The sequence below is a fragment of the Herpailurus yagouaroundi genome, unplaced genomic scaffold (genome assembly GCF_014898765.1).
Source record: "Herpailurus yagouaroundi ecotype Mexico unplaced genomic scaffold, PumYag 67569, whole genome shotgun sequence".
Lineage (NCBI taxonomy): Eukaryota > Metazoa > Chordata > Mammalia > Carnivora > Felidae > Herpailurus > Herpailurus yagouaroundi.
Genome location: NW_024420375.1, coordinates 3854677 through 3870036, shown reverse-complemented (window position 1 = coordinate 3870036; position 15360 = coordinate 3854677). Strand labels below are relative to the sequence as shown.

The 15360-nt window shown below is 44.8% G+C and overlaps 1 protein-coding gene across 6 annotated transcripts in view; it reads right to left on the bottom strand.

Annotated features, from left to right (window-relative positions):
• Nucleotides 1–351: 351 nt before the first annotated feature.
• NHSL2 (NHS like 2) overlaps nucleotides 352–15360 on the bottom strand; it is a 279106-nt gene continuing 264097 nt past the window's right edge. For all 6 annotated transcript variants that reach the window (XM_040467830.1, XM_040467834.1, XM_040467832.1 and 3 more), the window contains 3 exons: nucleotides 12368–14692; nucleotides 10736–10868; nucleotides 352–9895 (listed from right to left, as the gene is read on the bottom strand). In XM_040467830.1, coding sequence (XP_040323764.1) covers nucleotides 9571–9895; nucleotides 10736–10868; nucleotides 12368–14692 — 2783 coding nt within the window. In that variant the 3' untranslated portion in view covers nucleotides 352–9570. The remainder of the gene's footprint in view (nucleotides 9896–10735; nucleotides 10869–12367; nucleotides 14693–15360) is intronic.

The window sequence follows — 15360 nt, the reverse complement described above, 5'->3', positions numbered from 1 at the left end:
AACCTCCTCCTCTCAGGAGCCTGGCAACTGCTGCCCACTTCACCAGAGCCCCGCCTCCTCTGCGGGCCCCTTGTTGCTTCCAATAAGCAGTCATACTCAAATCCCTGAGACAAAGTCCTTGAACACGAATTACCTGACCATGTCCCTTAGGTTCACCATTCTGTGGGCCAGGTTTCTGCAAGACACTGTGTCCTGCATATAGGCTTTGGGCTCTCAGGGGTTTGTGAGAATCAAACCCCATGTGTGTGTGCCCCACACTTGCATGGCTGGTAACACATGCTCATGAACTGGGCTTAGTGTCTGAATAAAGGCATCACTGCTACAATGAAAACCAGAGGGTGAAACAGAAAATGATTTTAACAGAAACAGTTTATTTCGAGAAGACACAAACAGCTCTAGCTATATAAAGAATACAGTTCAATTGCTGGTAGCAAGCCAGTATGGAATGCTTGAATAAAAAAAGAAGAAAGAAAGAAAATAAAGAAAAGAAAAACCCTTTGTAATATCACCCCACAGAGGGCTTCCTTCCATTTTGTGTTGGAATTCTAAAAAGCCTGGGATTATGGTCTCTCTTAATTTCTGCTGCTTCTTGAAATTTTTATCCGGGGACACTTTCTTATCACTGGGGGAATTGCCTTATCTCTGCCTTCTAGTTTAGGATATTGGTCTGTAAATTCCTGTCTCCTTTATTTTTTCTTAAGTGCATTGTTGGCACTCAGTAAGCACTGATTGGTAAGTGCTAATGAAACAAAAAAGTCTGTCTCCTGACTATGCATAGAAGGACTAGCCAGTCCTCCTTCCTCATTTTGCTTTTTGCAAGTGTAGGTCTTTTGTTGCCTTAGAGTCCAAGGCATAAACCTGGTTCCCTTCCTAAGTCTGGAAATTTTAAAGCAAAGGCAGAAAGAAACTGTTTCATAGATATTTTCAAATAGGAAAATCCTGAAAGTTACTCATGCCTCTGACTTTTTAAGATTTAGTTTTCAATACGTGGGTAGATCCCTGGGCTCAAATGACAGAAAGGAAGCTTAAAGGTCCTAAGAAGCAATTTACTTAGATAGGAAAAACTGCAGCCTGGGAGGTATGTCTGAGTGACTGAGTTCATATCAAATTAAAGTCCTTGCTCTTTATATGTCAGCTTGTTCACAATTGTCGCAGAGAGTTTCTTCAAATGGCTTCCTGAGGGAAGCCAGCACAAACCAGTAGAAAGAAAGTTTCAAAAGACAAGAAAAGGGAAATTCCTCAGGATGATGCCTCATCCCCTTCTTGACCAGCCCCATCAGACCTACATCTGGACCAGAGAACTGATGAAACACTACATGGAGTGTGTGTGTGTGTGTGTGTGTGTGTGTGTGCGCGCGCGCGCATGTGTGTGTGCATATGTGTGTGTGAGAGAGAGAGGAGGGGAGAGAGAGGGAGAGAGAGAGAGAGAGAAGGAGAGAGGGAGAGAGGGAGAGAGAGAAAAGAGAGACAGATACAGTAGTCAATGGGGCCTTCACAGTTCCATTGGAGAAACCAGGCTCACACACACAGGCACACACCTTCTTCACTCATATCTCTGAATGCTTACATGAGAAAAATGTGAAATGTGAATCTGAGCTTTAGACTTCCAGGTAGCATGAGAGGTAGAGATGGCAGCAAGATGTAGGGTTTGAGGAATATTTAAGGAATTCTTTTTCTTTTTTCTTTTTTTTTAGGTGAGGTCTAGCCCAACACAGTGCTTGAACTCAAACCTTGAGATCAGGAGTTGTATGCTCTACTGACTGAGCCAGCCAGGTACCCCTAGGGATCCTTTTAAAGGTTCAGAAAACAGGAGGTGGTGGTATGCTGAATGCTTGCTGGTTGTGGTGCTGCACAGGGCATCTCAGGGAGTCCATCCTGGGGCCTGGGGGGCCAAGGAGGCAGGGGGTTTAGACAGGAAAACACTGTGGACACAGAATACCTTCTATACCTCATTGGTTTTCTTGCTGGGGTAAGTCTAGAACAGATCCAAATTACATTATAGAAAATGGACACATGGACATTCTGGGTTTCAAAACCAACTATGGGAATCAAGAGTGCTGGTGATTTCCCTAGGAAATTGCATACCAAACTGGCATCTCATGGCCTGGGCCAACAGACTTTCCAGAGACAGCCCTAAACTTGTGACGGCAATATAGGGCAGGTCAGGCCAGATGGCCCAGGGCCAGGGTCCCAGCCAAAGTTCGGGAGACCAATATAGGGACAAAAGAAATAAGAAAACTCAGAAATCCATTCTTCCCACTCAGTTTACCTCAAACTCAAGGAATAAGAGGCACATTGGATAACCAGGACAGGAGGTCTGGAGAAAAGAATGAGGATTTCTACACCAAGGTAGTGAGTGAGAGAGTCAATGATGAGTACCCTATCAAAGAATAACGGGTTGGCATATGCAGCCCCTCTGCACCCACTTCTGTGCAGACTGGTCTGACAGTGAAGTAGATAGGAGGGCAGTGAGCCATATCACCCAGTATACAACCCAATTATCACATGGGGCCCGTCACAGAAATGCCTGTTACAGAACATTGTCTGGACCAGGGGTCAGTAAACTATGACAAGCAGGTCAAATCCAGCCTGGGGCTTTATATGGCCCAAGAGCTAGGAATGGTATCTACATTCTTAAAGTATTGTAAGACAAAGAAACAACAGCAAATAAGAATATGCTACAGAGACCACATGTGCACCGCCCCCCCCAACCTAAACTAGTTACTATCTGGCCCTTTACAAAAAAAGTTTGTCAACCCCTGGTCTAGATCCCATCAATCTATGAGCATTCCTGAACATAGAAACCAGAGAAGGTCCAGTGGAAACAAGGGAACAATGGAAATAACTGGAACTACCACTCCATGTAACTAGCATAACCCTAAAGGGACACTGCCTTCAATTCCACAGAATAATAAGGTATGTACGGACCATGGAAGGAAGCCCAAGAATAGCTAAAGAGAAGAGTCACACTAGGCAAAGAATGTTCCAGAAAAGAGAATGCATGCAGAGCACAGAGGTGATTAGGGAATTTTGTTATTTTTTGATAAGATGGAGATAAAGTTTGAGCCCAGGGATTGACATAACATCAAGCTAGGTGAAGTTTCTAGAATACAACTAAATATCTCATGAGCATGTAACAGTCTGATATCTCATAAAGTTTAAGAAGGGAAGGATAAAGTAGATTCTAGGAAAGCCTATATTGGTTTGTCCTACTTTAAATAAACACCAATTACAAAAGTTGATACTAAAAATAAAGTAGACATTGGGGGACATTGAGAAGAGGAGTCTTTGTTTTTCAAAAGAAGTCACCAGATGATTCCCTTAGAAAAGAAGCTTCTCTACTAAAAGGTGGAATTTGATCTATAAAAATTCATTTTTCAAACTTCTTTTAGGGAAAATATATACAAAGTAGGGAACATATACTGAATTTTGAGGGGAAATGAATGTTTCTAAATTGAAAATCAGATTTGTCCTTGGATTCAACTTAAAGAAATCTTGAGCAGTTTCCCTTAAAGCAAATATATTAGTTTGTTGAAATACCTGGGAAATCCATGTGTCATAAATGTAGAAGCCAGCTGTGGGTCTTCTATAAATGCAGCCCTTTAAATGAAAAAAACACTGGCCCTAGAGGCAGGAGATCTGGAACTGAGGCCAGGCCCTGCTACTGTGTGTGTGACCTTGTGTAAGTTATTTGACCTTTCTGGGCCTCATGTGTAAAATGAGAGGTTGGTCCCTTTCACTTCTAACATTCCATGGCTACAGATAAATATAGAAATAAGATAAATACAATAACCTAGAAATAAGAAATATTCCCCAAAGTAAGTTTTGGAGTTAGTAGAAAAGAGTAGCAATGAAATATCATAAAAAGAATAAAATTGTAACTACTAGCCAGAGTAAATATATCTCATTTAAAAACTAATGAAAAGATTTGTAATTTACAGATTTGATCAGGAGAGGTAAGAACATACATATTGATATTTCTTTACCACCACACATATGGAGGAGAAAATGAGTTTGGGGTGACTTATACAGTGAGCACAATGTTGCATTTGCATGCATAACATTTGGTAAAATTGGACATTAAAAAAAAGCGGAACACCACATAAGGAATAAGTTTCTATAAAGCTTGGCATTGAAAAGAAGCTGAGGGGGGTTAATTGGTTGTTCCAGTTCAGATTTTGTTGGTGTATTTGTTGATCTCAAATTCTACTATGTAGGCAAAATCTTAAAATCAGAGCCCTCCTAGAGAACAGCCACCTTGGTGAAGATAGGTATTTAAGGGTTGGCAATACCAAACATAACACTTTTTTCCTTTTTTCCTATTTGTGAATTCAAAAAAATTAAATCCAAACGGCCAGACATGCTGGCTAAGTCAAATCAAGAGTTTTGCAGGTTAAGTGAGTAGTTGATTCAATCTGGTAATTTCTTAACACCAAACAAATGTATACCTGACCAACACGACAATATACATCACTTGGCCAGAGACCAATCACTGTGATGACAGCAGAAATGGTGGGAAAGTTTGAAATCATTTGAACAGTTGTGGCTATAGTGATTCAGGGGCTTGGAGAAGTAACATCACTGGAACACACACACACACACACACACACACACACACTCCAGGGCTGCTGCTGCTGCTGTTTCTGGGATGACACTTTGAGAACCACTGGCTTTGATTTTGGGCTTTTACTGAACAAATGTATATTCCTATTTCACACAATCCATTACTTATGCAAATTAATTTTTGCTAAACTTATGAAAAGCACCTCAAATATTTGGCTATAACTGTTTACTGCCATATTCCTATATAAATCTGTGTCAGAATATTCTAAAACTTTATTCCATGTCATTGTTTAAATTTTCATTTTTGCTGCTCTTTGACTAAGGCAGGTCTTCCCACTCTTGTCGTTTTAAATCCCTAATACCTTGGTGACTTATAGCTAAAATACGAGCAAAGACTTTGGAGGGACTGGATGCTCTGGTATAGATCTGGTCTCTCTCACACCAAGCTGAAGTGATAGCACAAAACATAAATAAGGGCAGGGGAAGCAGAGGCTTGTGTTTAGTAAAGTTGTACCTCTAGCAAGTTTAATAATTACCACCACCACCACCAAGAGACCAATATGGATCAGACATTGATCAGACAGTTTCACCTTTCACAAACAGGACACATTTTCACAAACTCTAAGTCCTTGTGTTCTTTTACTAAAATGACTAGTATTAATTCCATTTGTGTAAAAATGTTAATGTACAATATGATCTTGGCCTTCTCAGTGGCTTTCAGTAGCCATTTCTGAGAGTCTCTTGGTAGATGTGGTCCCTTGGTCCCTTGTCCAATAGAACAGCATGGGGTATCAGGACTATTTAATCAACCACCAGCAATTTAATACAATAATTCCAGGAGATTAAGGTATTTTCTATGTTCTGGAGTTAGCTTTCAGGGAATTTGGCCTTTCTGTGGTGAAAAATACACTTTGCAGCTAATCGAGGCCTAGAATTCTACAGGCAGAACTTCAATTCCTTTGGCTTAAGGCTTTTCCCCTGTTATAATGCAAGCGACCCTCAAAAAAGGTAGCATTAAGCCTTATGATGTTAAAGGACTTTATCCCTTTCCTGAGAGCATGTTTTTCTTAGTAAAGAGAACAAACTAGGAGGCACTCAGGAGAGTTGGGGCTGGGAAGCAAGGTCTGGGGAAAATGGAGCAGAAAGAGGAGAATGAAGATCCATCCCAATGGCAGACCTCCAGCCCATTCACTATCGTGCTGAAGGGCTGTCTCCGTCTGCATCCCTACTGAAAATGGGTGCTAACTTGCCACTTGGAGCAGGTTGCTTAGAAATCAACCATGTTTTCTGATAATATTGTCTATTCTTAGATGTATAAGCATACAAAGGCTTATAGCAATGGAAAAAAGAGATGGCAATAAAACATTTGGTGCAACAACAGGGATTTATCAGAGGAACCACACTTATTCACAGGAAGAAGATAAACTGATATTCATAGAGTGCAAAGCGCAGGGCTGAGACGAGGGTAAGGCACTTGTGCGGCCCTGAGAGTGGGCGCTTCGTTCACCTCACTCTAGTCCTGGCCCTGGAAAATCAGATTAAAGTGAAAGCCTACTATTGTGTTACAGACTTGGTGATGATGGAAGGCTGCACTGGTGAGGAACAAGAGCACTGGCCACAAACTCAATTTTTTAAGGAATAGTTTGTTTATCAGGAAGAGGGCAGGTGCACGGACACATCTGCTCAGACAGATAGGTACTGCAGGATCACAATCTGATCCGTGTTGTCTAGAGCTTTAAAATGGATGTCCAGTGAAATGCTTGTTGGAAGCCTTTATAGAATCTTCTCTAGTCTTTGCACATTCAAGGTGATGCCTTCAGACCAATTGGTCTATTTGAGGTCATTAGGCTAACACGAACTATTTCGCTGTTTGTGGTCTTGCCTCCTTAAAGGGTAAGCTGTAGGTTAGGGATGCAGTTCACAGGAGTCAGGGCTGAGGGACAAGTTGGGGCCAGGTGGGAGGCTTAGGTGAGAGATGAGGCAGACAAAGGAGAGGAGATACCAGCGAGGCTTCCTGCTCTACCAAGAATGGCTTGCTCTCTACTCCTGACATTTGAACCACAAATACGTAATGAATACCCACCAAGAGTAAATCACTCTTTGCTACCCATTGACCTCTCCTGGGGATGACTCCCTCTACTCATGACTACACTGAGGTTAGTCCAGCAGAACTACCTGTGGCTATCAGTTGGAATCAGAGCAAACAAAAGGATAGAAACAACTTGAATTGGAAGCTGACGTCCTGTGGCAAACTTCATTTTGCTTGAACCCTTTCTGTATTCCATGCTAAAAAATTGTGATCATTATTATTTGCACTAGTAACCGTGGCGGTACTAGGTCTCTGAAAGCCTACATGGAGGGGCTGTCAGCCTCTCTTCTCTGGTCTTAACAGAGTCGGTACAGAGGGCAGCAAACATTGTGCTGTGTGCCTCGGTGGGAGAGTTGGTGTTATAATCATGGGGACGAGAGAGGTTGAGGGTTAGGAGTAGGAAAGATGTTTGGTGTTATAGTCATCAGTGACTAACAAATTCTACAGTTTGGTTGTTTGCCTGGGATTAGGTCCACCTGTTGCAAAATATTAAAGGAGTATTTCTTGCCCTCAATGTTACCTCTGACCATAAAATCTCTGCCCCAAATCCTCTTGTGCTAATGGAAACACCACTGGGTATTTGAAGGCCATAGTAATGATGCAGAAGATGTTACAAAAATTCCAGGTATACAGACTATTGTAGAGGAAAGCAAGACTCAAGGTAACGGCAAAACATAAAAGTGTCTGGGCATTCAGCTTTAGAATCTTTTGGGAAAACCACCCAGGGACAGAAAGGTGAAACCCACTAGAAGTAGCAAACAAGAAGCTTCCAGAAAAACCAGTAGAAGTATCCTGTACTATATGAGTCTCTTATTTGGCTTCAGAGCTCAGCTGTTCAAAGTGGTTCCCAATGAGAAGGCCCTGGCAGCCTTTCACTTTTGTTAGGCCAAAGCATGAACACCCCTTCATTTCCCTGCAGAGGAAAAATGTTTCTGTCTTTTGGAATTCTGAGTCTGGGGCAGACAAGTGTGGCATTCAGATATAAATTCAGGCCAGGAATGAATCTATTTTATTTTAGGCAAAACCCCTGAAATTTGATCTGGACCTTCAAACCAAATAGTTTGAATGCTTTCAAAAGCAACTGGGTTCTCACTGTTTATTATTTTAAGTGGCCTCTAAGTTAGGGGGCAGTGCTCATTGCAAAGAAGTTGATGAGCCTGGCCTGCACTTAGAAGTCTAGAATTCAGACCTGTACCAACCAAGGGCCTAGGCTTAAGACCTCTGAATGAGAGGCCCAAGTCTTCTCAGCTCTCAGTGTAGTTTTTCAGCTGCTCTGTCTGCAGGAGTGTGGGTAGTGGAGCTAAGAGCTTGCTTCTCATTGGTGAGCAATGTGACCTATCAAAATCAAGATCTGCTTGTCTCTGGGGCAGTTTCTGCATCATCCAGGATGTTGGCCAATGAATCTGTTGGGTTGGGGGGGTGGCAGTGAAGGAGGAAGGGGTCCAGGAATCAGGCTACAATTTCATTTGACTTTTCTTTTCCCTTCTCGGGAATGTGGACCATTAACCCTCCATTATTGGTCAGCCAGTTTTTGTTCAATGCGTTGACTGTTTTTCTCCCCCAATCTCCCCAAAACCAGACACATGAAAATCAAATGAATTACTTTTCTTGCTCTGCTTAGAAAATTGAACTGACAAGAATAGTTAGTGCCTATAAGCTTGTGGGGGGGGGGGGGGCAGTCACAATGATTGCTCTGGGGGCTCCGTCAGCATCTCATTTCCCCCGAGTTCCTACACTCTCCCCCAACATAGTTAATGTAAAGTCAGTCACACAGTGGAACATAAATGGCAAAAAGTAGCCCTTTTTGTGTGTGTGTTATGGGCCACAGCCACTTGCAAGGCTGCCTTTTAGGTTTTGGATATATTCTTTTTAGTCCATACATTCTTGGTTTGGGAACAGAGTAAGACTTCCTTTAAACAAAAACAAAAGGAACCACAAACCACAATCTAAACTGAATGGAGGTGGACAAGTTACACTTACTTTCTCTCCTCCTTGAGCCTTTGATGATGCTGTTCCTTCAGCTAATTACTTCCTGTAATGAAGGTTATATGCAAATGAAACGAGAGTTCTTAGAATGCAGCATGAGCTGGGCACTGATTCTAGCTATCATTGTTGACAGACACTTGAAGAATTTCAAGGCGCAATGTACAAGTTACCTTGGATAGATCTGAGTGAACAAATGGCTGCCTCATTTGTTGGCTGAACTTGATTCATCCAAAGCAACCCAGTCCTGACTTTTCCTAGTTGGTGGGGGCGGGGGGGGGGTCGTCTACATGATTATTGAATGTCATCACCCTGATCTCCGCATAGACAATCAAACTGAAAAAGGCATGAATTTCAAGACACACGCACATTCATATTTTGAATGACAAAAGCCATTCAATCAACCCCATGCTGAAATAAGTGGTGGGGGGAATTTAAGTGTGGATGGAGAGGCACCAGAGTCTTTTTGTTTCTCCACACAGGGCCATCAAGGCCTTGCCAGGAAAGTGAATAATCAGCAATGGCACCCTATGATCCCCAGTTTTGGCAGTCCCCAATCCACTCTCACACTGTGCCCCTCAGTGACAGGAGTCAGGGATGGAGCAGCCTGGCCATTGATTGAAAAGATGGTACATGTGCCCTTGCATCTGAGAATTTCTTCTCAGGGCACAACACTGGGGGAAGATAAGGAGAAAATCGGGAATTGGGTAATGGCAAGATTGTAAGTATGAAAATGTAAAAGGTCTGAAGATGATTAAAGTGCCTGATGATTTAGTTCTAGATAAAGTGACCTGTCTCCTGCTGTCCAGAGTGTGAGTTAATGTAAAAGAAATGTAGGCTCTTCTGTTATGTCCATGATTACTTTTTAAAACCCTTTCTCTTCCCCTTTGTCTACTCAAGTTTAATAACTAAACCCTGTTAACTGAACTCGGGACTTAGGTACTGGGGTCATCGGTAGTTTCACAGTCTTTTGAAAATTGTGCAATAATTCTCCGAGCCAGTGGGTTAGTGGTCTTCAGCAGTTCGGCTGCTGAGGGGCGGGACCTTGGAGTTGTCTTGCTTCCCTTCTTCTGTAGCAAGGCCTTGAAATCATCGTTTCTGCCAGCATCTAGGTTGGCACTGCCACTTGACCCCGCAGAAGCAGCTGACTCACTGATTGGAGAATCAGCTCTGTTCTTTATTGGTGAATGGGAGCTTGGTCTGCTGCCGCCAGCAAAGGCCTCACCAGGCTCTTTCCAGCCAAGCAGCTTTCTTTTGGACCTAAATAAGAAAAAGTTTGCTTTAAGTGAATTCACGTGGCAGATATTTCTTAAATGCTTCGTATAATTTCATGAATGCCAGTGGCATGATGTGGGGGCTACCATGCAGCAGCCTTGCAAGCAGTTGTACTTACCAGCTTTCTCTCTCTCTCTGCTAAGTCCTCAGAGTCCCTTGTCTGGCTTCCTCTCTCTATACCCCTTTCAATGCCTCCAGCTGGAGTCGCTTGGCCTGTGCCTGCAGGCTCAGTTCTGCCTAGGTTCTGGGACCAAGGAAGCATTTAAGGAGTCTAGGCCAGTAGCTCAGTGACTCTGAATCAAGACAGTCTGAGAGCTGATCCTGTTCTGAACTGGTGCTCCAGCTCTAATGACTGGGCTCTTTCTATTTTTTTCTCATCACCAAGTCCTTGCTTTGAAACCCTGTCCAATAACTGGTGCCCGGTCCGGTCCCACTTTGCCTAAGTTCCTGCTTTGATGCTTGGCTTGTTGCCCCATTTCACTTCTTCATAAGATGTTTTTGGTACAAGGAATTCTGTGAAGGGTTAAATGTCTCCGTCTGTAGACAGAGCTGTGAGAGAGCAGATGGAGCCACAATAGGCCTGCGGTTGCTAGGAGACGAGGGGCCTCTCACTCGGCACCTGGTCTTCCCTTCCCTGCCCCTCCTCCACTTCACCCAAAGATGTCAGTGAATTGCATATGCAAGGCTGAGGGCTGCGTTCACATATGTGGGTATCTGAACTTAGGCTCCAGTTGCAATTCTAATGGCTGCTTAGAGGTAGCAGATTTTCTTTTGGTATAAGAAGGGTAGACAATTACAATAGGAATTAAGAAAATTGGTCTACACCTGTGTATCACAGTAAACAAATCTTCAGTTGTGCGTGAAGCCACAAACACGTCATCGTCCTCTTCAGCAATCCATTCGGCTGTTTTATCACTGATTACACTTTTTTCTTCAGTGCTTGCTTCTGTAGAACTCCCTAGGCATAAGAACCAGAAGGAATTAAATACTTCGACCACAATAGTTAGGACAAAGCACATTCTCCTGTGGTATTTCATTTGATGTTCAAAGCAACTCTGGGAGGGCTGCAGGGCAGAGACTCTTAATGTCTCTGTTTTGCAGAGGAACACAATGTTCAGAAGGTTAGTGTTTTGGCCAAGGTGGAGTGAGTGGTGAAGATCAGCATGGGTCCCTGTGTTCTCACACCTTTTCCATTACACAACAGGTTGCCTGAGCATTCTCTTGTTTTGAATGCAGTATTTTTAAAAATCAAAAAGCAGAGACTCATCTAAAGCAATGACTCAACCAGTAGGTGGGAGTGGGACCTATCTGAATCTCAGAGGGAGCCTGTGGAGTTTGATGATGCATCTTCTAAAAATTACCTGTGGCTGTGATTTGTTTGCTTGTTTTAGCCACTATGATTTAACTTATGTTGGAAGTCCCAATTTGGCCTAAGGAAGGTTGTAAGATTTTGATGTTTGGTGTTAAAGGTACAAAAAAAAAAAAGGATGAAAAACATGGATGGATCTGGAGGACAATAGGTTAAGTGAAATAAGATAGTCACCAAAAGACCAATGCTGTATGATTCCACTTACATGAGGTCCCTGGAAGAGTCAAATTCATAGAGACAGAAAATGGAAGAGTGGTTGCCAGCATATGGGGGTGAGGGGACAATGGTGAGTTCTTGTTCAATGGATACAGACTTGAGTTTTGCAAGATGAAGAGAGCTCTGGAGGTGGATGGTGGGAGGTCATAGTTGTACTGCCTTGTGAATGTATTGAGCACTGCTGAACTGTACATTAAAAATGATTAGGATGATAAATTTTATGTTATGTGTATTTTTGCCACAATTAAAACAAAAAAAGACACATGCAAAAAAGACCCGAAAAATTATGAGGAACATTATCTAGTTTAGTCTTATTGTTCCAGGAAGAGCTAGCCTCAAAGCATCCAAGAAAGTGAGTTCCCTTTCTTCCAGAAAGCACTAAGAAAGGCTGCTGCTAGAAACATATTCCATTGTTTCAGAAGCTTGCAAGCCTTCCATAGCATTTGAACTCAGACTGGGAGGGTACTGAGTCCCATGCATGAAACTAAAATCCATGTGGCTAGCAAAAAGTGCTATACCGGGAGGTAGAGAGATAGTTCCTAGGGCAGGGGATGTGTGCCTGACTAGGTAGATGGGCTACTAAGGTCCTAGGGTGCTAAGAACTAGTTTGATTTTAGTATGTCAGTATCAGGGTTTCCAGGTGAGATTGGCCCAAGCTGGATCTTGTAGATCCACCCCTGGGTCATTCCTAATCCCAAGGGCAGTGAGGCCTGTTTAGAATAACCCAAACCCTCAAGAGATGCCTCCTACTGACCTGGTTATCCTGGACTCAGGATCATTATTTGGGGGCATTTGCTTCTGTCTCTGGCACTCCATCCTTACCCTCATCTTCCCTGGGATTCAAAAGAAAAGGCAGCAGAGAGTTTACTAACCTAGAGGACTTGCCTCCCTTTCACCTTCAGCCTCCGGTGTTGAAGTCATCCTTGTACCAGGTGACTGCAGTTGGTCACTGGTGGGGGGACAGCTGGCTTCTTCCTGAAGGGTGATGATGGGGCTGAGAGACAGCCTTGGTTCGGTTCCATACACCTCCATTTGAGCTGTGGGTGGTGTGAGAGGCAGGTACAGCACACTGGGCTTTTTTGGGACAGGGGGTGGTATCTTGCCTTTCTTTTTCTCTGCTTCTTCCTGGCTCTGGAGGCTAATTCTTTCAGGCAGGGCTCTCACTTTGGGGCCTCCATCCTCCATACTTCCCTGGGGAGGTTGCTGTGTTCCTGAGAAGAAAGCACCAGAGGAACTAGCAAAAGGTGTGAAAACAAGAGTTGAGGCTGCTGTTGACTCCCCTGGGCTTCTGCCCTCAGGGCTGGAGGACTTTGGTTTCCGCACCACTGTGTAGATGTCTGGAGGGAGTGGCCTCGTGTGTTGAATGGAGCTCTTGGGGGTCATAGCCAAGGTAAGCGAAGTTAGCGGGTACTCCTCGGGGACAGATGGTGGCTTGTGGACCAAGCTTGGAGGCCTTCGGGCCACGGGGGGCTTATCAGCTATGGGAGGTTTTATCTTTCTCTCTGGCAAGGTGAAGACTTCTGCTCCTGCTTCCTCAGTATAGTCAGGGCTCTCGATGTCATCTTCTGGCTCAGACTTGCTGACTGACCTCAGGCGAATGGAACGTAGGTCAGACTGAGTAACCATGGGCATAACTGGCTGGTTGGGGCTCGTTTTCTGGGCCAGCTTGGCCCCAAAATTTGTATCTGAGTGATGCCGGCTCACCTTGGTTTTGCTTCGGATGGAGATACTCATCCCAGACAGATCCAGGTTGCTTGACGAGGTCAGTGGTAGGTCAAACGACAGCCGTGACTTGGACGTTTTCTCCATTGGTGATGTCGGGGGTAGTGATGACTTCCTCTCAGGTACCACTGGACGCACCCGGACACTGCCACTTGGAGGGGGCAAGTGGCCCAGCGTCAAGGACATGGAGACGGTGGGTGTTGGTGTCTCTGACTGGCTGGAGTATCCACTGGAGGGTGACATCAGCCCAGCAGGCCTTCCTGGGGAGGATACTTCCCTGGCCTCCACCTCAATGGAGAGCTGGGAAGGTGTCGTGGCTCTGGACGTGGAGGGGGAGGCAAGAGACTCTGAGCTGCCCTGAACTTGGGTGCACTCAATGACTGTGGTGCCCGTGGCAGTGCTGGAGCTGGACAAGGATTGGTAGGTGTCACCAGACTTCCAGTCAGTAAGATACCAGTGGTGGGAGAATTGTGTGCCTTCCGGATCTTTGAAGGTCGGCACAGCTGGGTGACCCTGAGCATCCTGCTGGGATGAGTGATGTCCTTGGTGTTCCAAGGAGAGGCAAAGGCTCCTGGGCCTCTGGTCCTTGGGTAGGGCTGACCCACCTTCTGGCAAGAGGACTGGCTCATCTTTGACCAGTGAGACACTGCGCATTGGTGGGGAAGGCTTCTTTTTGGCCTTCCTGAGCGAGATACTCTTGGATCTCTGTCTTCTGTGCTGGGTCTCCTGTTGGGCACGAAGGGAGGCAATGTTGTCAGCACTGTTACTGCCCTCAGAACTTGTACTGGCATGAGGCAGGGCACAGGCTTCACCAGCCTTCTGTTCCTCATCATAGTCCACCTCTGGGGTGCCTGAGTCTGTGGGCACAGACAGTGACCGCTCCCGGAACCTGCTGGCCCCACCTGGGCCTGTCTCCATCCTTGAGGTAACACTAGTGAGAAGGCCAATCTTGGAGGGTCGTTCCACTGCCTGCCTTCGTTGAGCAGGGTGCTCAGAGTAGCCAACTGACCCACTGCATCCTGCTGGGTTATCACAAGTAACAAAGAGGGTAGCAGCTTCCTTAGGAACTAGAGGTGGCAGTGTGTGCAGAGACACCCAAACATTCCCAGAGGAAGGATTTTTTCCATTTTCACTGACTTGAGTACTCTGACTGGTGGCACTTGGAGTCATGTAGGTAAAAGTATCTCCCTTCCAGGAAGCAGAGAATGTCGATTCGGTTGGTCCATTGCAAGAACTGGGGATGCTATACACCATTCCTATGCTCTCCATGCTAGGAGGGTGTGCGCCACCACGCACCTGGAGAGTTTCTTCTGGATCACTCAAAGGACTCCTCAGTACCGGTGAGGGGAGATTTGGGAAATGAACTTCCTGACCAACTGCAACTCTTCCATGGACACCTTCTGGGACCGAATGACTGAGCCTGATGTCTGAGGTGGTGGAGCAAGCCACACTGCCTGCTGGGCTATTGCTGTGACCTGGAGAAGGTAAACACAGAAAGTTAGCGATGCAGCCAGGGATCCCCCAGCAGCTGTCTTGAGACAGGAGCACCAAGTTTTTTGCCAAGAAGCATTTGCCAACAGCTTGGTCAGGATGCCTTGGTTCTTCCTTTCCATAAATGAGGATGCTGGGGAAGTTGGGTCCTTGCCCATCACCACACGGTGAGTCACAGGGTGCCTGCCCTTGAATTGTCCAGGAGGCTGCCAAAGACTTGCCAGCTTTGATTATTCCTTTTAGAGCTGAAGCGGCAGGTGGGACTACCTTGGGTTTTTCCCGAGCTTTCACCCCAGGCTCATGAACCATCACAGATCTCAGTGCTCACCTCTCCTGAGATTAGAGCACAGGCTTTTGAACTGATAAGGGACAGCACTGTGTGACTTTCAGCCCCAGCAATGAATCTGGAGTATGCCACAGCTGGAAAGTTCAGAGTCTGGTTACATTTTTGGCACCTGTCACTTTTTAGCTTTGCAACATGAGAGACTTCAGATGACCTACGCATGTGAGGAAACTATTCACATGTCCAAAATCCCCAAAGATTTTTCTCATATAGAACAATTATTACTACTACTAGTAGTATAATAATTTATAACAGCAGCCACCATTTGTTGAACACCTACTATGTACCAGGCACATGGTAGGTGAATAT